This window comes from Geotrypetes seraphini, chromosome 4 (assembly GCF_902459505.1).
Source record: "Geotrypetes seraphini chromosome 4, aGeoSer1.1, whole genome shotgun sequence".
Classification (NCBI taxonomy): domain Eukaryota; kingdom Metazoa; phylum Chordata; class Amphibia; order Gymnophiona; family Dermophiidae; genus Geotrypetes; species Geotrypetes seraphini.
In genome coordinates, this window is record NC_047087.1 from 281183157 (window position 1) to 281208689 (window position 25533).

Genomic DNA, 25533 nt, shown 5'->3' on the forward strand with positions numbered 1-25533 from the left:
TCTATGAGCTTCAGAGCTTTTATCACAGTAGTCGATGATTAAAAAACCCCTAATGCGGCTTGATAAAAGGGGGGCCAGAGAGAGGAAAAGACTTTTTTGTTTATATTGTTTACACCACAGCGCCAGCGTGGGATTTGAGAGGGCAAAGGGGGGTGGGGTGGATGAAGAGGCTGCAAAATAAACCCGTCGGAATGCTTAAAAAAAACCCACCTGATTTGGTGGGAAAACAAATCGAATTGAAAAATCGATTCAGTAGGCCAAATTTTTCCCTGAATTGGGCAGCAGTAGACTGGACAACAACTTCAAAGGAAAGCTTTAGGGCAGGGTCTAGCTTTCCTTCGACTGGTATACTCATTTTCTTAGTCACTTCTGTTACCATTGTGTCTACATTAGGTAATTTAAGCTTCTGAAACCCCTCTAAAAAGATAAGATACAATCTGGACATAGCCAGAACCACTTTAAAAACTGACATTTTGTGTACGCCATTGTGCAAAATTAAACTTCTGCATAGCCTCTGAAAAAGATTTAAGAGTGTTTTTTAGTACCTGCCATAATAGAATTAGAAGAAGCAGTGCCCTGTATCACTAGAGAAGAAAAACTGAGAACTTCCAAGGCTTTAGTAATGAAGGAATATAATTCTTCTTTATGAAACAGCTTAACTGCTATAGGATTATTGCCCTTATCAGCAGGCAGTTCCCCTTCTAAAGAATACAGTGGTACCTCGGTTTGCGAGTGTTTTGCAAGATGAGCAAAACATTTGCAAAATCGGCACCTCGGAAACCGAGCGTGCCTCGATTTACGAGCGCCCCCCGCGATCCGGCACCCTCCGCTCGCGTTGCACCCCTTCCCCCGCCGTGATCCAGCATCCCCCAGGCATCCACCCACCCGATCACATTTCTTACCCCTGTTTGGCACCGGCACCAACGCACAGGACATGCCAGTGCCCGAAGATCTGCCTCCTTCGCGCTGGGCCTTGAGCATCTGCGCATGCTCAAGGCCTTCGGGTTCCCGTTCTCTCTGAGATTCTCGGAGAGAACGGGAACCCGACGGCCTTGAGCATGCGCAGATGCTCAAGGCCCAGCGCGAAGGAGGCAGATCTTCGGGCACCGGCATGTCCTGTGTGTTGGTGCCGGTGCCAAACGGGGGTAAGAAATGTGATCGGGTGGGTGGGTGGATGCCTGGGGGATGCCGGATCGCGGCGGGGAAGGGGTGCGACGCGAGCAGGGGGGTGTCGCAGGATTGCGGGGTAGTTGCCGGATTGCCGGGGGGGGGGGGCGAAACGAGCAGGGGGAATGGCGGATCACGCGGGAGGGGGCCTTCCTGAGCGGGGGGAATAATGCCGGTTCTTGGGGGGAGCAGCGCCGCTGGCCTTCGGGGGGGAGGGGGGCGAACGTATCAAAGCGAGTTTCCATTATTTCCTATGTGGAAACTCGCTTTGATATACAAGTATTTTAGTTTCCAAGCATGCTTCTGGAACGAATTATGCTCGTAAACCAAGGTACCATTGTATCTAAAATAGAATGACCAGGTGCCACAGAAAGAACCCCTTCAGAAAGAGGACCTGACATCACGTATTCCACATCCAAGTCTGAAGGATAATTTAATCTTCTCCTTTTAACAATTCATTCTGAAGCTGAGAAACTGTACCAACAGGTTCCTAGGAAGACTGAACACTTTTTAATAAATAAGCCTGTTGGAACAACAAAATGAAATCAGGAGAAAAGGAGGCTTATGAGTCTAAAGCCCTAATGGAGTCAGAGTTGCCAGATTCGGTGTAAGAAGAGAAGGTTGAAGTGCAGTAAACAAACTGTCAGCAGCTGGAAGAGATGCATGGGTATCCACAATGGTCACCTTTCTTGTGCTCTCTGAAGAAACTGGAGCCAGCCCCCGAACAAAGCAAAGTTTCCCCAACTGCATAACTTAAATTCAAAACAGGACTGTCTGACAAATATCCATGCTGCTTAGAAGCCCTCTGGGAAAAGAGTAAACAAGACGAGCACTGCCCCGATACTGCTTTCCATGAACTGCAACAGGAGCAGTGTTTAAGTGTCTCAGCCTTTTCAGTGCTTCTCCAGGAGTAGTTTTGGAGGAATGGAAAAAGATGGATCTGGTCCCTCTCCATAAAAGTGGAGGTAAACAGTAGGTTGGGAATTACAGGCCAGTTAGTCTGACCTTTGTGGGACTGGTGCTATTTAATTTATTTATAAATGATCTGGAAATTGGAATGACGAGTGAGGTGATTAAATTTGCAGATGACACTAAACTGTTCAGTTATTAATACTCATGCAGACTGTGAAAAGTTGCAGGCAAACCTTAGGAAATAGGAAGTCTGAGCATCCAAATGGCAGATGAAATTTAATGAGGACAAATGCAAAGTGATGCACATTGAGAAGAATAACCCAAATCATAGTTACCAGATGCTAGGATTCACCTTGGAGGTTAGTGCCCAAGATCTGGGTGTCATTGTAGACAATATGCTGAAACATTTCACCCAATGTACGGCGGCTACAAAAACTAACAAAATCCTAGGAATAATTAGAAAAGTGATGGTAAACAAGATTAAGAATGTTATAATGCCTACTTATTGCTCCATGGTGCAACCTCACCTTGTGTATTGAATTAAATTCTGGTTGCCTTATCTCAAGAAAAAGGTTCATAGAAGAGCAACCAAGAAGTTAAAGGGGATGGAACTACTTTTGTATGAGGAAACATAAGAATTGCCATACTGAGACAGACCAAAGGTCCATCAAGTCCAGTATCCTGTTTCCAACAGTAGCCAACCCAGGTTCCAAGTACCTAGCTAGATCCCAAGTAGTAAAACAGATTTTGCTGCTTTTCTTAGGTATAAGCAGTGGATTTCCCCAAGCCATCTCAATAATGGCCCATGGACTTCTCGTTTAGGAAATTATCCAAGACTAAAGAGGTTAGTTTCAAGTTTATTTCGGTTTGATATACCGCTTAAAACAATCCTAAGTGGTTTACATAAAAAACATATTCTAAAAAAAATAATCTAAAACATAGGGAACTAACATGGATGAATTAAGATGAGATGGACAACATAGGATATGAAAGGAAAACAGTAAGGGTTACATCATGTCATAAAATCAGGAATTGGTTGGTGGGTAGGAAGCAGAGGGTAGGAGTGAAGGGTCACTACTCGGACTGGAGGAGGGTTACGAGTGATGTTCCACAGGGGTCGGTGCTTGGACTGCTGCTATTCAATGTATTTATAAATGATCTAGAAACAGGGACGAAGTGCGAAGTAATAAAATTCGCAGATGACACCAAACTATTTAATGGGACCAGGACTAAAAGAGGACTGCGAAGATTTACAAAAGGACCTGAACAAACTAGGGGAGTGGGCGACATGATGGCAGATGAAGTTCATTGTAGAGAAATGTAAAGTCTTGCATGTAGGAAACAGAAATCTGAGGTACAACTACACGATGGGAGGGCTGGTAATGGAAGAAAGTAGCCAGAGAAGGACATGGGGGTACTGGTAGAAAAAACAGTCAGCATAGTGCGCAGCGGCCTCTAAGAAGGTGCACAGAATGCTAGGTATTATCAAGAAAGGTATTACAGCCAGAATGAAATAAGTTATCCTGTCGTTGTATCGGGCGATGGTGCACCCGCATCTGGAGTACTGAGTCCAGTATTGGTCGCCATACCTTAAGAAGGATATGGCGATACTCGAGAGAGTTCAGAAAAGAGCAATGAGATTGATAAAAGGTATAGAAAACCTTTCATATGCTGAAAGATTGGAGAAACTGAGGCTCTTTTCCCTGGAAAAGCGGAGGCTTAGAGGGGACATGATAGAGACTTACAAGATCATGAAGGGCATAGAGAAAGTGGAGAGGGACAGATTCTTCAAACTTTTGAAGACTACAAGAATGAGAGGGCATTCGGATAAATTAAGAGGAGACAGATTCAGAACCAATGCTAGGAAGTTCTTCACCCAGAGGGTGGTGGACACCTGGAATGCGCTTCCAGAGGGCGTGGTAGGACAGAGTATTAGGGTTCAAGAAAGGATTAGATGTTTTCCTGAAGGAAAAGGGGATTGAAAGGTATAGATAGAGGATTAATATGCAGGTCCTGGATCTGATGGGCCGCCGCGTGAGCGGACTGCTGGACATGATGGATCTCTGGTTTGACCCAGCAGAGGCACTGCTTATGTTCTTAAAATAAAAAAATGAGATGGGGAAGGGAAAAAAAACAAAAGGGAGTTGAATAAACTGAAATCAGTATCCAGATTTATACCCCATAGACAGGGCAGGATTAACAGGTGGGCCAAGTAGGCATGTGCCGTGGGCCCGAAGAGTTCAAGGGTGCCTGAAATTCTGCCTGCTCCGATGATGTCAATGTACCTGCTTCCAGGCCCAGTTCCAGACATCCAAGTATTGCCTTCTTCATTATTCAGTGCAGCTGAACTTGCAGTCTTCAAAAGGCCATGGGCAGCGATTCCTACACACTGCTCATGGCAGACCCAGAAGCCTTTCCTCTGACACTGAGATTTTGTGTCAGAGGGAAGGCTTCCGGGTCAGCCGTGGGCAATGTGTAGGTACCTCTACCCACTGTCTATTGAAGACTGCAAGTTCAGCTGCACTTAATAATGAAGGATGGAGAAGGTGCTGCTTGGACTTCTGGAGGAGGGGGGATATGGGAGAAGGGGCAGAGATGGGTAAGGGGAAGGACCATGGAGGGGTAGGTCCAGGGAGGGCACAGTGCACTTGGATGCCTAGGGCCCACCAATGAATTAATCCTGCCCTGCCCTGCCCATAGACATCTTTAAAAAGAAAGGTTTTGAGGCTTATTTTAAACTTGGCAGCATTAGATTCTTATCTCATATTTGAAGGGAGGGAGTGCCACAATGTGGGTGCCTTACTGAGAAAATTGTTTTGCGGGTCATATCATAGACTAGCGGATGGAAGGAATATCAAGAAGATTATGTTGTAATGATCAGAGGACCCTAGAAGTTGTGTATGGAATTAGCAGTCTATCTATGAAAGCTGGCGAGTGATCCGTTTTTACTTTGAAGGTAAGAAAAAGCAATTTGAATGTAATCCTGTGGGTAAGAACATAAGAATTTGCCACTGCTGGGTCAGACCAGTGGTCCATTGTGCCCAGCAGTCCGGTCCCGCGGTGGCCCCCAGATCAAAGACCAGTGCCCTGAGACTAGCCCTACCTGCAGGTGATAGGTAACCAGTGTGCATTCACCTTGGAAAAGAGATGGCTGAGGGGAGATATGATTGAAGTCTATAAAATCCAGAGTGGTGTAGAATGAATACAAGGGGATCAATGTTTTACTTCATCAAAGACTAGGAGACACTCAATGAAGTTACAGGGAAATACTTTTTTTAAAACTAATAGGAGGAAACATTCACTCAGTGAATAGTTAAACTCTGGAACACATTGCCAGAGGATGTGGTAAGAGCAGTTAATGTAGCTAGTTTAAAAAAAGATTTGGACAAGTTCCTGAAGTAAAAGTCCATAGTCTGCTATTGAGGCAGACATGGAGGAAAGCTACAGTTTGCCCTGGATCAGTAGTATGGAATATTGCTACTATTTAGGTTTTTGCCAAGTACTTGTGACCTGCATTGGCCACCATGAAGTTGGGATACTGGGCTAGATGGACCATTGGTCTGACCCAGTAAAGCTATTCTTATGTTCTTAAATTAATGGAAATACTTCTAAAGCAGAGAATAATGAGGTTTCTGGAATCAAATGAATTGCAAGACATGAAGCAGTTCTTGTAAAACAAATCTGATTACTTTCTTTGGGTGACAGTAAATTACATAGAAACATTGAAATATGATGGCAGATAAAGGCCAAATGGTCCATCCAGACTGCCCATCCACAACATCTACTATCTCCTCTCCCTAAGAGATCCTGCATGCCTGTCCCACGCTTTGTTGAATTCAGACACAGTCTTTGTCTCCACTACCTCTACCAGGAGACTATTCCATGTATCTACCACCTTTTCTATAAAAAAGTATTTTCTTAGATTACTCCTGAGCCTATCACCTTTTAACTTCATCCTATGATCTCTCATTCCGGCGCTTCCTTTCAAATAATAGAGACTTGCCTCATACGCATTTATGCCATGTAGATATTTAAACGTCTCTATCATATCTTCTGCCATTCTTCCAAAGTATACACATTGAGATCTTGAAGTCTGTCCCCATATGCCTTATGATGCAGACCATCAACCATATTCGTGAGAGCCGCTATACCCACCTAAAGTCACTTCATTAGCTTCCCATCCATTTCCAAATACAATTTAAACTCCTCTTACTGAACTACAAATGTATTTACTCAGCTGCCCCTATTTCTCTTCACTTATCTCCCCCTATGTTCCCCACCACGAGCTCCACAGCTGATAAGTCTCTCCTGTCTATGCCTTTTCCTCCTCAGCCAACTCCAGACTCCATCCCTTCTTTCTTGCTGCACAGTATGCCTGGAACAAATTGCCCCAATCCTGGAGGAAAAGTCCATAGTCTATTATTGAGAAAGACATGGGGGAAGGACTGCTTGCCCTGGATCGGTAGCATGGAATATTGCTACTCCTTGGGTTTGGGCCAGGAACTAGTAACCACAATGAGAACGGGCTACTGTGCTTATGTTCCCTATGGCGTGCTCCATCTCTGGCAATGTTCAAGTCCAAGTTAAAAGCCCACCTCTTCAAGAGTGCTTTCAACTCCTAACTCCTCTCATCTTGGGTTCTGCATCCCCAACCCTATGACATGTCTTAGTGTCCAAGTTAGATTATAAGCTCTTCCAAACAGGGACCATCTACTAAATGTCAAAATATACAGCGCTGTGTACACCTTTCAGTGCTATATAAGTGATAAATAGTAGTAGTAGTAGTAGTAGATGAACGGCTGAGCTTTGCTGGGGATGCACTTTTACCATTTCCCAGCTGGAGTCAGGATTTTTGACCTGAAACTCAAGTCATCTGGGACCCCCATACCACCAGAGAGACTAGAGGAGACTAAGCCAGTAACTCGCTCCCCCCTCATGTGACACACATGACATGCACGGTTCTCAGTCAGCCATCCAGCACAAATCTAGTATATATCATAGGTATCCTGGCCTGAAGAGTTCATCCGGATCGGTTTTGAGCCAAATCGAAATATTTTGAGGCAGCTAGAGGCTTTTATTCTAAAATCAGGAAATCCAAGATAGCCGAGTAGCAGCGATTCTAACGCAAAAAAGACTTAAGAGAGATAAATAAGGGGTCAAAAAATTGGGGAATGGAATTTTAGAGGTGGGGGACCCTGTCCCTAACCCCAGAAACCTTCAAAAACTACTTTTAGAGACAACCCCCCCTCCTGATTTCTTTCATAGGCTCTAACTGTCTGTACTCACTGTGCCATGCAGCTGCTGGGAGCTGCTCAGGCTGAAACTGCAGCCACAGAACTTCTGCCTCAGACAAGCCTGGAAACCCGGATATTTTGCTTCTTCAGACTGCTCCTCAGTCCTACTGGCCGGACTGAGACCTCAAACCCCTACCAGATCTCACATGCAAAGTTGGGGAGAGAAAACACAGCCAGAAATGTTCCATAACTGGATCCTCTGCAGCACCAAAAAGCCTTATGACTGGATAATAAAACCCAAAATTAAAGGAAAAATAAACATGAACAGAACAGACAGGTTCCTACCATCTTGCGTGTAGAAAATAAAACTGAGGAATTACAGGACAAACCAGAGTGACTGGAGACGGAGCAGAAAGATGTAAATGAGGCCCCCTCACCAGATCTCACAGATCAGAGGTACACAACCCACAGGTTTAAGAATGATGTGCCTATTGCATTAGAAATGTGTCTCCATACACAAATTTGAGTCAAGTGGCACTTCAAAAATCTTAATTTCTGATTGGATTTCTATCATTTATGCATGTCTCTTAACACATACAGGTAAATGACAATAATCTAGCCATGTGCCATTCTAAAAGTATGTGTTTATTTGACTGATGTATACTTTGCAAGCAGGTGTTTACAAGGGTGGGATGGATGAATACTGTAATTTTCATGCTTATTTCTCCAATCTAGTCTCTGTGGCAAGCATAAGTGCTCACATGTGAAAATGCAAATATTAACATAACATAGATTCTTATATACCACAGATATTCTTATATACCAAGAGATATTAACCAAACATAGCAAATTAATCAAAATATTTAAAAAACAAGTATGTTTTCAACATTTTTCTGAAGGCCAAATAAGAAGTGGAAAATGGTATGCGAGTGCTAACTTGTTTCTCCTACATAGAAACATAGAAAGAGGATGGCAGATAAAGTCCAAATGGCCCATCTAGTTTGCCCATCTGCAGTAACCTTTATCTGTTTCTCTCTCTGAGAGATCCCACAAGCTTATCACAGGCCCTCTTGAATTCAGACACAGTCTCTGTCTCCACCACCTCTTGGAGACTGTTACACGCATCTATCAACCATTCTGTAAAATAGTATTTCCTTAGATTACTCCTGAGCCTATTACCTCTTAACTTCATCCTATGCCCTCTCACTGCAGAGTTTCGTTTCAAATGAAAGAGACTCGACTCATGCACATTTACATTACGTAGGTATTTAAACTTCTCTATATATCTCCCCTCTCTCGCCTTACCTCCAAAGTATACAGAATGAGATCTTTAAGTCTTTCCCCATACGCCTTATGATGAAGACCACACACCATTTTAATAGCCTTCCTCTGGACTGACTCCATCCTTTTTATATCTTTTTGAAGGTGCAGCCTCCAGAATTGTACACAGTATTCTAAATGAGGTGTCACCACAGTCTTATACAGGGACATCAATACCTCCTTGTTCCTACTAGCCATACCTCTCCTTATGCAACCTAGCATCCTTCTAGTTTTCGCCGTCACCTTTCCAACCTGTTTGAGGGGAAGGGTTTAATGGGAGGGTTTATGATCTTATAATGAATAATGGGCTTGGAGGGAGGGTTGCATTTATATTTATAAGATACAATGATAAGATGTTCAAGTGATCTAATTAATAGTGTTTATTATGATTCTTGTACACTTGATGAAAGTTTAAAAACGAATAAAGAAAAAAAAAAAAAAAAAAGAACAGGCCCAAGAACAGAATCTTGCGGCACACCATTGGTAACATCCCTTTCCTCAGAGCGATCTCCATTGATCACTACCCTCTGTTGCCTTCCACTCAACCAGTTCTTGACCCAGCCCATCACTTTGGGACCCATCCCGACGACACTCAGTTTATTTATTAGAAGTCTGTGTGGAACACTGTCAAAGGCTTTGCTAAAATCTAAATACAACACATTTAGTACACATCTTCTATTCAAATCTCTGGTCACCCAATCAAAGAAATTGATCATAATTGTCTGACAAGACCTACCTCTAGTGAATCCATGTTGTCTCTAGTCCACAGGATTCCAGAAACTTCACCATTCTCTGTTTTAAAAGTGTTTCCATTAATTTGCTTACCACAGAAGTCAGACTTACCTGCCTGTAATTCCCTACTTCTTCCTTACTTCCACTTTTGTGGAAAGGGACCACATCTGCCCTTCTCCAGTCCTCCGGTACCACTCCCGACTCTAGAGACTCATTGAAAAGGTTAGTCAGCAGAGCCACCAGAACTTTCCTAAGTTCCTTCAGCACCCTCGGATGTGCACCATCCGGCCCCAATTGTTTGTCTACTTTTATTTTAGCTAGCTCCTCATGAACACAACCCTCTGAAAATCTATCAGGGTCTATTACTCCTCCATCCCTATTCACGGTTGTCTTCTGCAGTCCCACTCCCGGTGCTTAAGCCGTGAACACAGAACAGAAATATTTGTTAAGCATTTCAGCCTTTTCTTTATCAGCTTCTACATATTCCTCCCCTTCACCTTTGAGTCTCATAATGCCACTTTTGCACTTCTTCCTATCACTAATATATCTAAAAAAAAATATTGTCTCCCTGTTTTACTATGTCAGCTATTTTTTCTTCAATTTGCATATTTGCTTTCCTGACTACATGACCAGTCTCTCATAACTTTTCCAGATATTTTTACCTGTCTTCCTCTTTTCTGCGAACTTTTGTAGTTTATGAAAGCTAACCTCTTATTCCTTACCTTCTCAGCTACTATCGAGCACCAAAGTGGTCTTCTTTTCCCCTTACTCACTTGCCTCACAAAAAGGTTTGTTGCCCTTACAATCGCTCCTTTCAGTTTTGCCCACCGCATTTCCACTCCTTCCAGACATTCCCATCCAGCCAATAATTCCTTGATGTAAACCCCCATCCGAACAAAGTTAGTTTTGTTAAAGTCTAGAACCTTTACTTTTGAATAAGCCCTCTCTATACCCATCTTAATATTAAACTGTACCAAGCAGTGATCACTGGATGCCAGATGATCACCCACTGTAACATCAGAAACACTTTACCCGTTTGTAAGCACTAAGTCCAGTATGACCCCATCCCGCGTGGGTTCCATTACTAAATGCTGGAACAGTTCTCCTTGTAGAGAATCCAGGATCTCCCTACTTCTAGAAGACCCCGTAATAGGGATACCCCATCAACATCCAGCATGTTAAATTCACCTATTAGTAAGACTTCCCCTTTTTTAGATATATTCTGAGGCCCAAATTTTGCAAACTACATCCCGATTGTAATTAGGACGCACGTGTTCTAAAAAAATGCTCCCCAGGCAGGCCGCCTACATTGGAGTCGCCTCTGGCAGCCTAGGGAGGCCAACATGGCTGCCTAGGTTTGCCTAAGGCTAGCCGTGGGTGTGGTTTGCCCCGGAAGTCGACTTAGACGAACCTAGGCGGCTGTACGCATCTCCCTAGTAGAGCGGGAAACACTTACAATGTAGGTCAACAAAATGCTGGCCTACATTGTAAGTAGATACAGCTGCTATACTTATCGTGGCAAGAGATCTCCCTGCTGCAATAAGTATGGTGGCTGCCAGTCCTCTCCCCTGAATGAGGCAGTAGGGGTGCCCAACCCCTCCTGCCCAGAAGAACCCCCCCACCCGTCTCCGACGATCACCAGCAGGAGGGTACCCAACCCTTCCTGTCAGAAGACCCTCCCCAAAGTTTGCTGGCAGGAGGGTGCCCAACCCCTCCTGCATGAAGATACCCCCCATACTAACACCCCCTACTAACCTTAAAAGTTGATTGGACGGATGGGTCTTCTACCGGCCGGCAGGCCCGCCTCCGTCGAAATGAAGCAGGCCTGCCCCTTCCCTGTGCATTGTGGGATGTACTGGGGAGGGGCCCAAGGCCTGAATGGCCCAGGCGCCTAAGGCTCCTCCATCGGCTTCTGAGACCAGGTGTCCTATACAGAATCTGGGCTTGAATGTCTTCTATCTACTTCTTCTGCCTGATATGCTAACATTTATACCAAAGAATCGTCTATAAACACATCCCTTTACAGGTGGAAAGTCAAAGAATCGCACTTTACATAAATGTTTTCTGTTTGCGAATTTGAAATGGTCAAGAAGATAACTGGGTAAAAGTCTATTCAAAGCTATAAATCATATACAACCGAACTTGAAAATTACTCTAGCTTCCATTGTCAGCCAGTGTAATCTGTGATACTACTGTGATACGTGATTGATTGGTTTGTTTCAATCCGAAAATCAACTGTACGGCAGTATTTTTAATATTTACCCAGTTACTCTAGTATTCTATGAAGTAAAGTAGGTGCCTATTTTATAGAATCAGTGCTAAATAGGCATATTTATGGTTCCTACATATGGTCCTCTTATAGAATTACCTTAGGAGAGTAGAGGAATGCTAGATTCTGCTCCCCAGTGTTTGATGAGGTGCCCAATTGGTGTCTCAGGCTCTTAACAAATGATGGAGAAGAAATTGAAAAGGATTGCGAGCTAGTGACAAATTAGTTAGCTGGAGCTCCATTTTGCAGCCTCACCCTCAACTTTCTGTTCCCAGCAAAAATGTGAAGCACTGCTGATTTACTGCCCAGTGAGAGAAAAATATAACATTTCTTCCAGCTTCAGCCTTTAACTTTGACAGCTGTGAATGGTAGTCATGGTGTTCAAATCACTGCACTGCCTTATATAGAAGGAATGCCAAGCAAATAACATTCTATTGGAAACAGCTAACTTGCTACTTACACCACCACTTTGTCGAAAACTTTCTATTCTATAGAAAAAAGATGAACCTTTTTAAACTGCAAGATCTGATTACTGTTCCAAATTACTGCCACTATAGTAAATTAAGAATGGAGCAAAGAATTTTAATTCTATTAGGAATGACTAGAGGACTATATCAATTCACTTGAAATCCATCTTATGTGAAATGTAATATAAATCACCCTGTGCCCAGAAGCTTTGTGTTTAAATTTTGGCACAAAAAATGAAATAAATGCTCAAGAATCTAGAGTCTTAGATCTAGCCATATGCAAAGAAATGTCTCTTGTTGTATCTCTGTTTATCAACTTAAGAGGACTAAATTTCTGACTGGCACGAAAAATACATGTAACCTTACATTTTCTTTTTTTTCCTTCTTTTAACATTTATTTATAAATTTTTCAATATGTATACAAAAGAAAAGAATAAACATAAAAGAAACATCAACAAATACATGTGGCTTCATTATTAATTGATACAAAGCTCCAATTATACTAAAATTGAGAGCAATATGTATCTAAAATAGTCCAACCTTTAGTAAATGAAGATAAATGATTCCATTTTAGTGCTATAATTTCTTAATATTTTCTGTAGACACATAAAGTATTCCACCATTCGTGATATGAAACTTTTAAATTATTTTTCCAATAAAGAACAATATATAAGGCTAATGCTATCATAAGATCAAATAATCTAGAATAGGCCTTAGAGTAATATTAGGATCGGATGACCGGAGTATAACAATTCTGTTAGTTATGGGAACAGATACAGCAAATACATTAGAAATAGTATCAAGGATTTGAGACCTGTATTAGGTTAAATTAGTACAGAAGATCATATGTGACAACATTCCAGGTGACTTGTTGCAAGTCCAGCATTTCTCAGGTGTTTTCCTTTAAGGTTTTCTAAGTTTAGGAGTCCAATAAGCATTATGCAAAATAAAGTAAGATTGCAGTAAAGCTGCAGATAAAGAAGGGCAAAAGTATTTTTCCCCACTCTGAAGAGGTTAATTGCATGCCCAATCCCAAATCACTTTTTAAAAGCCTGAAGGATTTTATAGATAATAGATGCTGATTGTAAAACAGATCATCCACTCAAAGGCCAATAATAAATATCAATTTGGAGTGAAGCAATATCAACAACTCAGTTCAAATCCTAAGCCACACTCATATAGCAACTCCAGTGGAACCTTGGTTTGCGAGCATTATTCATTCCAGAAGCATGCTCGTATACCAAAGTGCTCATATATCAAAGTAAATTTCCCCATAGAAAGTAAGGGAAACTCACTTGATTCGTTCCACATCCCCAAAAGACCCCCCCTGAGGCCACTGGCGCGCTTCCACACTACCCCCCCCATGAACCAGCATTGCCCCCCTCCCTGCCCAAACTCTTACCGCGATCGGGCACCAGCAAGCAGCACCAACCCACTGGACATGCCGGTGCCCAAAGAGCCTGCCGCTGATTGTGCTGGGCCTTGAGCATCTGCACATGCTCAAGGCCTTCTGGCTCCCGCTCTCTTCAAGATTCTAATAAGATACCGAGAATCTCATTATAATATCGGAGACAGCGGGAGCCAGAAGGCCTTGAGCATGCGCAGATGCTCAAGGCCCAGCACAATCAGCAACAGACTCTTTGGGCACCGTCATGTCCTTTGGGTTGGTGCTTCTTGCCGGTGCCCGATCGTGGTTAGGGTCTGGGAGGGGGGGAGGCGATGATGATTCGCGAGGGTGCAATGCCGATTCACAGGGGTGGGGGCTTGCAAATCAAGTGAACGCTCGGTTTGTGAGACAAGGTTTGCTAGAGTGTTGCTCATCTTGCAAAACACTCACAAACTACGTTACTCGCAAACTGAGGTTTGACTGTACTTTCAGTTACATATGGGTAAATAAATCATTCAACTTCCAACAGCATTTCAATGATTTATTTATCCATATATAATTGACAGTAGTTGCTATATGAGTGTGGCTTAGGATTTGAACTGGATTGTAAAAGAGAAACACAAATGGAGGTAATATGTGGATATGTATAATCCCTAGGGCAAATATGGATGTTAGTCCAAAATTGAGTTAACAGAAACCATGTTGATATTTGTTAAGAATGTAATTCATATTTCTCTGATAACTTGAAATGGAAATAGGCAGTTTTTATTGATGTCATACAATTGAGAAAAAGACCACATATTTAAATTACACCAATCTTTTTTGAATTTACACAGCACTTTACAGTTAAAATTAGAGTTATACCATAGAGAAATATCTTTAATATCTGTCCATTTCTAAATTGTACAAGCAGCATAGTAGTTGCTGGCAGTGTTCCCTCTAAGCGGGCGGGTGTTGTGAGCAAACTTTTTTCACTGTGAGCTAAAAATATCGGGCGCCAGCAAGTTATGAGCCAAATAAATATGTTGTCAAAGTTGCTGATACATGAGGACGAGGTATTCAAAGGAATTTTAGGCCTACACGCTAAATTAAATAACGTTAAATAATATTTTTAAGAACACAAAACAACGCATTAATTCTTGAAAGTACAAAATTCTTTATTAAGATTGTTCTCTTCTGCCTTTTTCTGATTTCCAAAAATTGTAAACACTGTCTATGTTTACATTATTTCCTGTGGCTAAATAAAGTTTGATTCTAATTAGGCATTCCAAATGTTCTACTCTTAACTTATTACGAGTCTTTGTCTTTATAGCATTCATCAAGCTAAATCCTCTCTCACAATCGGCACTTGAAGCCTGAAAGGTGCCACACACGTCTAATAGAGCATTTAGTCCACTGAACTGTTTATGCTGCTGAGCAAAATTGTACATTTCCTGAAGCGTTTGTATAGCTCCTGCTTTTACTTTTTCAGCAATAATATATTTGAACTCCGAATATTCTGAAATAAGCTGCCTTTTGAAACAATGTTCATCATCTTTGTTCATTAACAGAAAATAACGGTTAGATAATCGTGAAAATTGTTCGTTTCCAAATGTAAATTCCTCTAAGTTGGACGGATTTGAGATACAGTCTTTGTCGAAAACACGCCAGTCCTCTAATTCATTGTCAGGAAATCTTTTGTCCATATGATCACAAGTTTGTGTAATAAATGTAAGAATATGATCTGTTTTAATTACAGAATTACAAGATGAAATGAGAGTTTCAACATTTTCATTGAAATGTGGTTTTTCTCCCAGATATTGAGATCTGAGTTTCCTTAATTTGGCTTTAGTGAACTGGAATGCATCCAAAGGTGCCAAACAACTCTTCTGAAGAAGCTTACACAGTGATCCAAGCTCCTCAAGAACATCGCAGAGAATAAATAGCGCAACTTTAAATTCCAGATTACTCAATTTAGTAAGGCAGTATTTGTGCACGGGATCATTGTCTTCTTCCACCTGTTCTTGACAATATTCTAACAGGATGTCATAATTTCTAACCACTGCACTTACAGCAAAGTGCCGAGACAGCCACCTAACATCATGTATAGCTTTAAATGAAATGACATCTGAGTCTGCAGCATTAGCAATATCCTCCAGTTTGGCTTTTCGTACGCTCGATCTACTGAAAATCGTATACACGGTGCGTATTAGAGTTTCGATCTCTTTCATGAATGGGATCGTTTTCCATGCATCGTCTATGCCTAGATCTTCGCGGTGAGCTACACAGTGTTGCTCTAGAAGATGAGGAACTGATTGACGTAACTTTGCAGCTACACCATTATGCTTCCCAAGCATGACTGATGCTCCATCGGACGTGAACATGACCATACGACTGAAATCTAAATCGTTCTCACTATAAAACTGCTTTATAGCATCAACTATAGCTGTGCTGTCACAAGCAGTTAGATGTTTGATGCCAGCAAAAACTGTCTCATGAATGTTGCTGCCACTTCTTCTAAATTTAATGTATATTATGAGCATTTTCAAAACAGAAATATCAGTACTTTCATCAATTATTAGGGTATGAAAAGGAGACCTCCGGATTTCTGTAAATGTTTCCCGTTTAACAATGGCATTTATGCAGTCAAGGAACTCGAAAGCATAGTTTTTGCTTCTCCAGCTATCAGGTATTTTTACGTATTTAGCCATGTGATTGTGAATTTCCTGGACGGATAGCATGGACGAATTCAACTTTACCGCTAGCAATATATTATCAATTAAAATGTTAACTCCCTCTGGACTTGATTTATATCTCTGTGCGTATTCGATTCTGTTGTTCCGACTATCGGGAGTTTCTTTCAAGAAATTCATTAGAAAACCTCGGCTTTGATTGTGAAGCTTTTGAACCGCTTCTAAATGAGAATTATGATTCAGATGACGCTTTAAATAATCAATTTTCCACTCAGACCAAGTCTTCCCTGTGCTCCATTCTCCGTTAACACCTGCTTTTCGGCATAGGGAGCAAATTAATGCGTTGTCCGTGTCGCTATATTCGAATATTTCTTTCATCGCCACTGTTTTCCGTCCACTCGCGTGCGGCAACGTGGTGTCAACCAAAAACTCGGTCAGCCATTCCTTCTTAAATTGGCTGCGCTTTTTCTTTGTGCTGCTACCAAACTCTTCATTCTCTTTACGCTTCGACATTTTCAAATGGATTTAAAAATTATTTGACTGAATCTATGGAAGATCGCAAAAGAAAGTTTATGCACACGCTTCAAACGATCGAAACTTGAAAAGAACTTGCTTCATGCATGTATAGATAAACAATGGCGCTCGTGCGGCCTCAGTTTTGTAGCGCATTACTAATTTACTAGTAGTAGTACCGTGTTTCCCCGATGATAAGGCAGGGCCATCAAATAAGACAGCCCCCCCTTTTTAGACAAAAATATAAAATAAGGCACCCCCGCAAATAAGCCACCCACCGATACCTGCGCTTACCCGAATCGAGTGGTACGGTGGGTGACTTCATGTGGTGCCTAGTGCAGGAAATCACTCGCGTCTGCTCTGACCGCCTCTTCCTGCACGAAGTCGGGCCTTATCCAATCAGGAGCTGCATGTCAAAGCAGCTCCTGATTGAATAAGACCCGGCTTCTTGCAAGAAGAGGCGGTCGGAGCGTACGCGAGTCCGGCTGCCTCTCCTTGTTGGCGAGCTGAGCGGACCGTCGGGATCGACCCCCCGCACCCCCTAGGTACGCCTCTGCAAGTCTTGCCTTGCCCGGATTTGCCGCTCTCTTCCGGTGTTACTCCCCCCCCCACCCGACTCTCCTCTCGCCGCCCTGCCATCTGCCGTACGCCTCTTCCGATCGCCCCCCTCCCTGCTCGCACCCCCACCCCGACGTCCGATTCCTCCCCCAGCCTCCCCTTACTTTTGCGACGCGTTACATGGACTGCCAGCTCGCTGGGGCCAGCTGAGCCTGCCTGCAAGCACGTGTGTGCGCTGTGACGAGAAACTTGTGCGCTGCGATGTAATATTTTGTACGCCAGCGCAGCTTAGCGGGAACACTGGTTGCTGGTATCTCATTATCAGACCTCTCAAGGAAGTTTGTCAAATCCAAACTATCAGCAGACAAATTCTGCTGGTTTGGTTTCTGAACAGGTAGTCTAGTTGGTAAATAATATATTTTAGTGAGAGGCGGATAAGAGGTTTTGGGAACTTTCAAAACCTCCTTCATGTATTTCTTAAACATATCTTGCGCTGGAGTAAGTGGTAGTTTTGGAAAATTTGTAATCCGAAGATTACATCTTCTGGTCATGTTTTCCAGCATTTCCACCTTGAAATTAAGATTTCCACTGTCCCTTGCCCACACCGAGGCCTGGGACTCCACAGCTTCTATTCTCATGTCCATCCGCTTTAATTTCTACGCTAGTCTATTTTTCAATTCCAAATTTTCAGGTAGAACAGTGGTATAACAAGTAGTAAGTTCCTGCATTTGGGACCCCAAAGAGATTTGTAAAGTGGATATTGCTTTCCAGAGTGTCTCCATATTGAAAACCTTGGGCCTCTGCATAGGTGTCAGTTCAAAACCCAGACACTCTGATGTAATTAAAGTACCTGAAAACTCAGCTGGAGATGGATTCAGTGAGAGGGAATCCTGAGGTAATTGCTGTTCCAACTCCTCCGGGTGCTCTGATGGCAAAATTGGCTTCACAACTCCTCCTGCTGAGACGACTCCCGAACTCGGCTGGCCAGAAGAGGGAACACCCCGGGCTGTTCTATCCTCCATCCGCTGTTCTAACGCCCCAGGGAGACTCTGACAGAGAATGGATGCTCAAGTTGTTCTTTAAGTTTAAGGATATACCATTTGTGACTAAATTAGTGAGAATGTATCCTGATGTCACGAATAACTCAAAAGAGAAGAAAACAATTTCTCATTTTGAGACCAAGGGTCTTACAGTTGGGTGCGACTTTCGTACTCAGATACCCCTGTAAATGTGTGATGATCTATCAAGGGAATAGATTTGGTTTTTTTGAACCACAGCAGTTGATAAAATTTATTTCTCCTAAAGAGCAAATTTAGCATTCTTGAGAGAATTTCTATTCCAAATTAGCTCAGTTTAATAAGGTTCTAGATCCCACTCAGCAATCATCGTTTATTTTCCTTGTACTGTTTGATTAGAAAATTCAGCGAATGCATAGCTTTCTCCCCCTTTAATTGAGGTCTAATTTTACAATCCAGTATATATATATATATATATATATATATATATATATATATATATGGAACAACCTCTCTCCAAGTTTTCCGCAAACATCTGAAAACCTGGCCTTTCTCAAAAAATGTAAGTCTCCCTCCAACTTAGGAATCAAGGAAACTCTTATATCTTGGCATCCCAAGTCCTCTAAATTTTCTTCACACTTCTACCTCTAACCCTCTGCTGTAGTTCCTTCCTATTTCTCCTACTGTAAACCGCGTCAAGCTCTACGAACATGGAGATGATGCAGTATACAAACCTAAGGATTAGATTAGATTAGATTAGATATAGAATGGAGTTAAATTTTTTCTTTTTTTACCTTAATGAGAAAAAGAAGTTCGTTTTGTTTCCTTTTATGTAAATTTTTTTTTCCTTTTAGATTATTTTGTTATTTCATTGTTGGAACTGGTATTGTATTATTTTTTTATTTGACTAATAATTATGTCAAAACTATAAAATGAAATAAAGATTTAAAACATTAAAAAGAAAAAAAAATCTGTTCATTTCTTTTTTTTTTTTTAATTTATTTAACATTTTATTAATGATTATCAAGTATAAACTTGTACAGAAAGTAAAAATTTAAGTTTAAGGATACATAACCGTGTACATCATATTTAAGTCCAAAATACAAAGAAGCAAATGAATAATACATATCCATATTTTCAAAAAGAAAACTCCATTATGTTACTTAAATTTTTTAACTCAAGTCCACTTTGAGGATCTAGATGTACAAGGGACAGTTTAAATTAAGAAAGGAAACAAAGAATGCTAAGATTAATCTAAGCTGAGCTCAAAGCTCCCTAATAACTTCCTATCTAGGGTTAGATCTTATCGTCCTTTTCTTTGTCCAAGCGAGACAGCGACAGGAAGGTCACCAGCTGGGAAGGATCAAAGAAGACAAATTTCTGAGAAGAATAATACACTATGCATTTACATGGGTGACGTAAATAAAAAGTTGCCCCTAGGGCCAACACCCCTGGCTTTAATAATAGAAATTCTTTACGACGCCTCTGGGTTTCTCTGGCAAGATCAGGATACATTTGTATCTGCATTCCTAAGAATATTTTCAGTTTATTTTTAAAGAAAAGTCTCAGTAACCAGTTTTTGTCCGGGGCCAATGCCACTGTTAATAATAGGGTTGCTGGGACTGCCTTTCCAGTATTCGAGGATTCCAATATGGTGGACACATCCAAATTTTCCTGTTCAACCTCTTGCTGTTGTTTCCGTTTATTAATAGGAAGATAGTAAACTTGTGTAAATGGTGGTATCATATTTTCAGACAAACCCAAAATTTCCATCATGTATCTTTTCAACATCTCCCGAGGTGTAATCATTAAGACCTTAGGAAAATTTACCAATCTTAGATTATTTCCATGGGAAAAGTTTTCCAAGGATTCTAACTTTCTTCTAAGATTGGTATTATCCTTAATTAATGTTTCATAAATTTGTTTGGACTTAAATGACTCCTGGTTAATGCTGACAAACTTTTTTCTAAGCTCTGTTGTTTCCTTTTTTACATCTTGTATATCTTTATCATGATGTTTTATTTTTTCTTCTATTTGATTTAATTGAGGTTTTAACAAATTAGGAATATTGGCAACCAGGTCCCAGAAATCTGTCCATTTCTGATGTAGATAAAGATATTATATACTTACCCTGGTAAACTTTTTTCCAGTAGATAAGTGAGACAGTCTAGACAGATGGGTTATTTCCGCCATAGTCACGTGCTGCTGTAGAAGGAATCCATTCTGCCTCTGCTGTAGTTCATTGGGTTCTCTAGCTCCACCTAGTACCTAAGCATAGTACCAAATCACATGAAGTAGAGGCACCTGTAACAACAGGCATAAACCAATGGTTCTGCTCAAGAATTAACTCAAAAGCAATGTTAACCGCCAACACAGGTTGAAAATGAGATCAGAAATATATATACAAAGTCTTCCCAGCCCTCAAGGGCTGATGGGCATCCAAGAAACAACTTGGAGAAGCATAAATAGACTAAAACAATAAGGATTAGTAAGGACTGGGTGGGGTCTAGAATGTCTCACCTATCTACTGGAAAAGAGCTTACCAGGGTAAGTACATAATCTCTTTTTTCAATGTAATAGGTGAGACATTTTAGACAGATAAGACGTACAAAAGCAGTCCCCAAAAAGCTGAGTAGACTTGCTGCACCGACCCTGAAGACCAAGGACCCAAAGACAGAGTCCTGTCTTGCCACCACATCCACTTCTATAAAACTTGGCAAATGTATGAAAAGAAGACCACATTGCTGCCTTTTAAATCTCCAGGAGACAGCTCAAGCTGTGGCCCATGAAGAAGCCACACTCTTGGAAGAATGTCCAGAATCCCAGGAGGGTCTGGGTCTACTATAAGGCAGAATCTTAGGGCGATGGTCCATCACATAATCCATGGGGTTGTCCAGACCTTTGCCAAACAAAAACTGCCTCTGAAAAGGCAGTCTAGCCAAAGTAGCCTTGGAAGTGGAATCACCAGCACACCGACACCTTTATCAAAACTCGCATAAGGTCATACAATACATCAGCCATAATCTATCCCAGCCAAAAGAAGTTGAGGATAACCACTGCCTCACTCTCCAATGTGCACAGTCAAAAGAGACAGGCGCTTGCAACAAAAGGCTAAGCTGGACGCTGCAGTCCCCCCACCATGAGCCTCCTAAGGGCGCCTAACAGCATGCACTTGACCCCTGCTTAACAGTAGGTGAGACAGTCCTGAGCTCCAGATAAAACTATGCAGACTGGCTAAAGGTACCCAGTGGGATCAGCCTGTCAGCTACAGATCGAAGTCTGTGAATTCTCAAGCAGGCAGAGCTTCAAAATTGCTCCATGCACCAAATTACCCAAAAAGGGACGAAATTACATCTAATTAAAAATAATAAAATGGGGAGAGCAGAACAAACACTTGCAGGCATGTGTGCAGAAGGAAAGAACTGTAGGTGGAGCTAGAGAACCCAGGGAAGTACAGCAGAGACAGAATGAAAAATCCAGAGTGGATTCCTTCTGCAGCAGCATGAAGTTATGGGGAAATAACCCATCTCTCTAGAATGTCTCACCTATTGCACTGGAAGATGCATTACATTTTCTTTTTAAATAGGAATGTTACAAAAAAGGCATTTGCCCATGACTTACCAGAATTGTGTCTGATTATTTTGCAGGTGGAGGAGTCATGGGAGCATCAGGACGCAATGCAGCCCTTGTGGCCCTTGAGGATTTGAAGTACTTATAAGTCTGGCAACCGTGCTGTGAATGGAATTTCATAGTACAGTAGAGTCTTGGTTAACCGCGACACTCATACAACCGGCAAAAAAATCGCCAGTGAAAAAAAAGTCCCCTGAAGCACCAGCGTCAGCATCCTGAACCACAAATCCTCCCTCCCCAAGCCCAGAAGCAGCTAAAAAAAACCTCCTTCCTGTCCTGAAGCAAAGTCCTGGACCACAAAGTCCTCCTCCTTCCCTAGCCCCAAAGTGACAGAATCAGGCGGCGGTCTTGAGCCGTGAACTCCCTCCCTCCTTCTCTCCCTTCCTTAATGAAATTCTTACCCCTCTTTTATATTTTAACCTTCTCAGTCTTTCTTTTCTATAGCTATTGTAGTTCCTCCCGCTCCCCTCTTGTGTAGGTTTGTTAATGTCTTTGTCTTAAATGCAGTGTTCTCCCCAGAATTTTTTCCAGCCGAGTGGCATGATAAAGTAGCCGGGTGCGGCGGGACGGGGAAATTTGGTGGTTAGAATATGGTCATTAAATCCAGTGGCGTACCTAGTATATATGGCAGCCAGTGCTGATCATTTTTTAACAACCCCCCTCTATATAAAAAAAGTTATTTTTAGTAATAATCCATGAGTCACACAACAAGAGTGCACCTAGGAAAAGGCAGCATCTTAAACACTGCAGTGAGCACTAGAATATCAACACACACATTGTAAAACTAAATAAGCAAGATCCTGCACCGTCAATTGATCCTGTACAGTCGATGCTAACAGAAAACCATGTCCTTTTCATACACAAAGAACATAGAAACACCCTCGCCCAATATGGAATAATCACAAACTAAAAATAGAAATATGTAGACAAAAGTTAAACTGAAACACCAAGAAACCAGACTGCATAAAATGTAACACCACAGAAACAGTGACACATGTCCCCTAATAGTGTGCAAAATATAGACAGTAAATGTAAATTTGAAAAAAACTGATACATAACAATCACCACTTTACAAATTAACAAATAGAAGTAAAAGAAATAACGAGAGTCCCTGGACGTTGTGTATTTGGACTTCAGTAAGGCTTTTGATAGTGTCCCACACCGTAGGTTACTGAACAAGATGAGTTTGGGACTAGGAGAAACATTGACTGCATGGGTTAAAGACTGGCTCAGTAGCAGACTTCAAAGGGTGATGGTAAATGGTACTCCCTACGAAATGTCGGAAGTGATCAGTGGAGTGCCGCAGGGCTCAGTCTTGGGTCCAGTCCTATTTAATATCTTTGTACGGGACCTGCCTAAGGGACTTCGAGGTAAAATTGCATTATTTGCCAATGACGCTAAACTGTGCAACATAGTGGGCAAGGGCACTGTGCCCGACACTATGACGCAGGACCTACTTTTACTGGAACAATGGTCCACAACTTGGCAACTTAGTTTTAATGCCAAAAAGTGTAAGGTTATGCACCTTGGCAGTGGAAACCCATGCAGGACTTACACCCTGAATGGTGAGACCTTAACAAGAACTGTGGCAGAACGGGACCTAGGAGTAATCATTAGTGAAGATATGAAGACTTCCAGTCAGGTGGAGAAAGCTTCATCCAAGGCTAGACAAATGCTGGGTTGCATCCGAAGAAGTTTTGTCAGCCGAAAGCCTGAAGTTATAATACTACTGTACAGGTCCATGGTGAGACTTCATCTGGAATATTGTGTTCAATTTTGGAGACCACATTATCAAAAGGATGTGCTGAGAATGGAGTCGGTTCAGCGAATGGCCACTAGGATGGACTCAGGATCTCCCATGTGAAGACCGTCTAGGTAAGTTGCAGCTATACTCTCTCGAGGAACGCAGAGAGAGGGGAGACATGATAGAGACATTCAAATATGTTACTGGCCATATTGAGATTGAAGAAGATATCTTTTTCCTTACAGGACCTAAGGCAACAAGAGGGCATCTGTTAAAAATCAAGGGTGGGAGATTTCACGGTGACATTAGAAAGTATTTCTTCACCGAAAGGGTGGTTAATTGTTGGAATGATCTTCCACTTCAGGTAGTTGAGGCCAGCAATGTGCTCGATTTTAAGAAAAAATAGGATAAACATGTGGGTTCACTTCGAGGAAGTGCTTATGGGGGAGGGTTCTTCGAGTGGGCAGACATGTTTGGCCGATGGCCCTTTTCTGCCATCATATTCTATTTTCTATCTATGTTTCTAATGAGAAATAAGAAAATACCATTTTATTGGACTAATCCATTTTTCAATTAGCTTTCAGAGGCCAAATCTTTCTTCAAGACAGTACAGTATACTGCTGTTATGGTTTCCTGTCCTGACCTAAGGAAAGGGGTTTAGTCCCATAAAAATTGCCTTATTTCCATTTCCTATTTATAAACTTATATCAATACAGTTACAATACTACTTGATTCTACATAAATTTTCACTCGGGCGAGTCAGAAAACATCTTGGATAGGAGGAGTTTGACAGTTATAGAATCACAGCATAACTGTCTACTAACCTAAAGGCCTGGAACGGTTCATTTTTACAGAGGTCCTTCCTAGCTGCATGTGGTGACTGGAGATCGCTGCAGGGAGATCGTTGCTGGAGGCGGGACCAGTGGAGGCATAGTGGATTGCTGCTGGTTGTTGCCTAGGATGGAGCGGCGTTTGTTCTTTCATTGGGGAGGAGCTGGTGGTGTCTCCAGATCCGTAGAGTGGGACCGTGCCATGGACTCCTCCTCCCAGTTGTCCAATGGAGGCAGAGTGCTGTATTCTTCGGGACCTGCCCATGAGCATCTGCTACCCACTGAGAGCAGTGTGGCCCGGCGCTGGATTGTTCTATCTCTGTGCATCTTCTGCCTGGAAGCGATGATTTGGGTCTGTAGCAGCTGGAAAGCCCAAGCTAATATCTGTCCCGTCTGGACTTTTGCCATTGGAATTATTTAAAATATGCTGAGGCAACAGAGCTGCTTCAGGAAATTGGACTTCTGCCAAACTTATTTGAATTTGTTTTTCAATTTTTTTTTCCAGTTTATGAAATATTTTAAATTTTATTCCATTGTTTTTACCCCTATTCTTTTAATTTTATTAACTGAATTCTATTGTTTAACGGTACCTCCCTTCAATTCCTTTTTTATTACTTTAATTCATTTAGATATCATTTAACTCCTCCCTTGTCCTCTCCCCTCCCTTGTAAATCCCCCCCCCAAGTCTCACCCTCTCTTGTAATTTCTTCTCTCCAAAGTATCAACCATGTATACAGCTCCCTAAATTGCAATTCTCCTGGAAATGTCCAGTTAACTTCTTTGTAATCCTAATTTCTAAACTGTAGTTTTTCCTGGAAATGTCCAGCTAGCTTCTTTTGTAATCCACCTAGAACTGCAAGGTACAAGCGGAATAGAAGTCACTAATGTAATGTAATGTAATGAAATGGTGCTCCTATTTGTAAAGCTAGGAATTTCAATTAAATATTCTACATGCTTCTCTCCTCTCCACTCCTTCCTGCCTTTCATAATCCTCCCTACCCTCTTCTAACCCCTTCCTCTGTAATGTCGCCTAGAGCTTGTATAAGTATGTGCGACGCACAAATGGAAGAAATAAATATATT

At 41.8% G+C, this 25533-nt stretch overlaps 1 protein-coding gene across 2 annotated transcripts in view; it reads left to right on the forward strand.

Annotated features, from left to right (window-relative positions):
• PYROXD2 (pyridine nucleotide-disulphide oxidoreductase domain 2) overlaps positions 1–22531 on the forward strand; it is a 147380-nt gene extending 124849 nt beyond the window's left edge. For both annotated transcript variants that reach the window (XM_033941060.1, XM_033941062.1), the window contains one exon: positions 21895–22531. In XM_033941060.1, the coding sequence (XP_033796951.1) occupies positions 21895–21965 (71 nt within the window). In that variant the 3' untranslated portion in view covers positions 21966–22531. The remainder of the gene's footprint in view (positions 1–21894) is intronic.
• The last annotated feature ends 3002 nt before the right edge of the window (positions 22532–25533 follow it).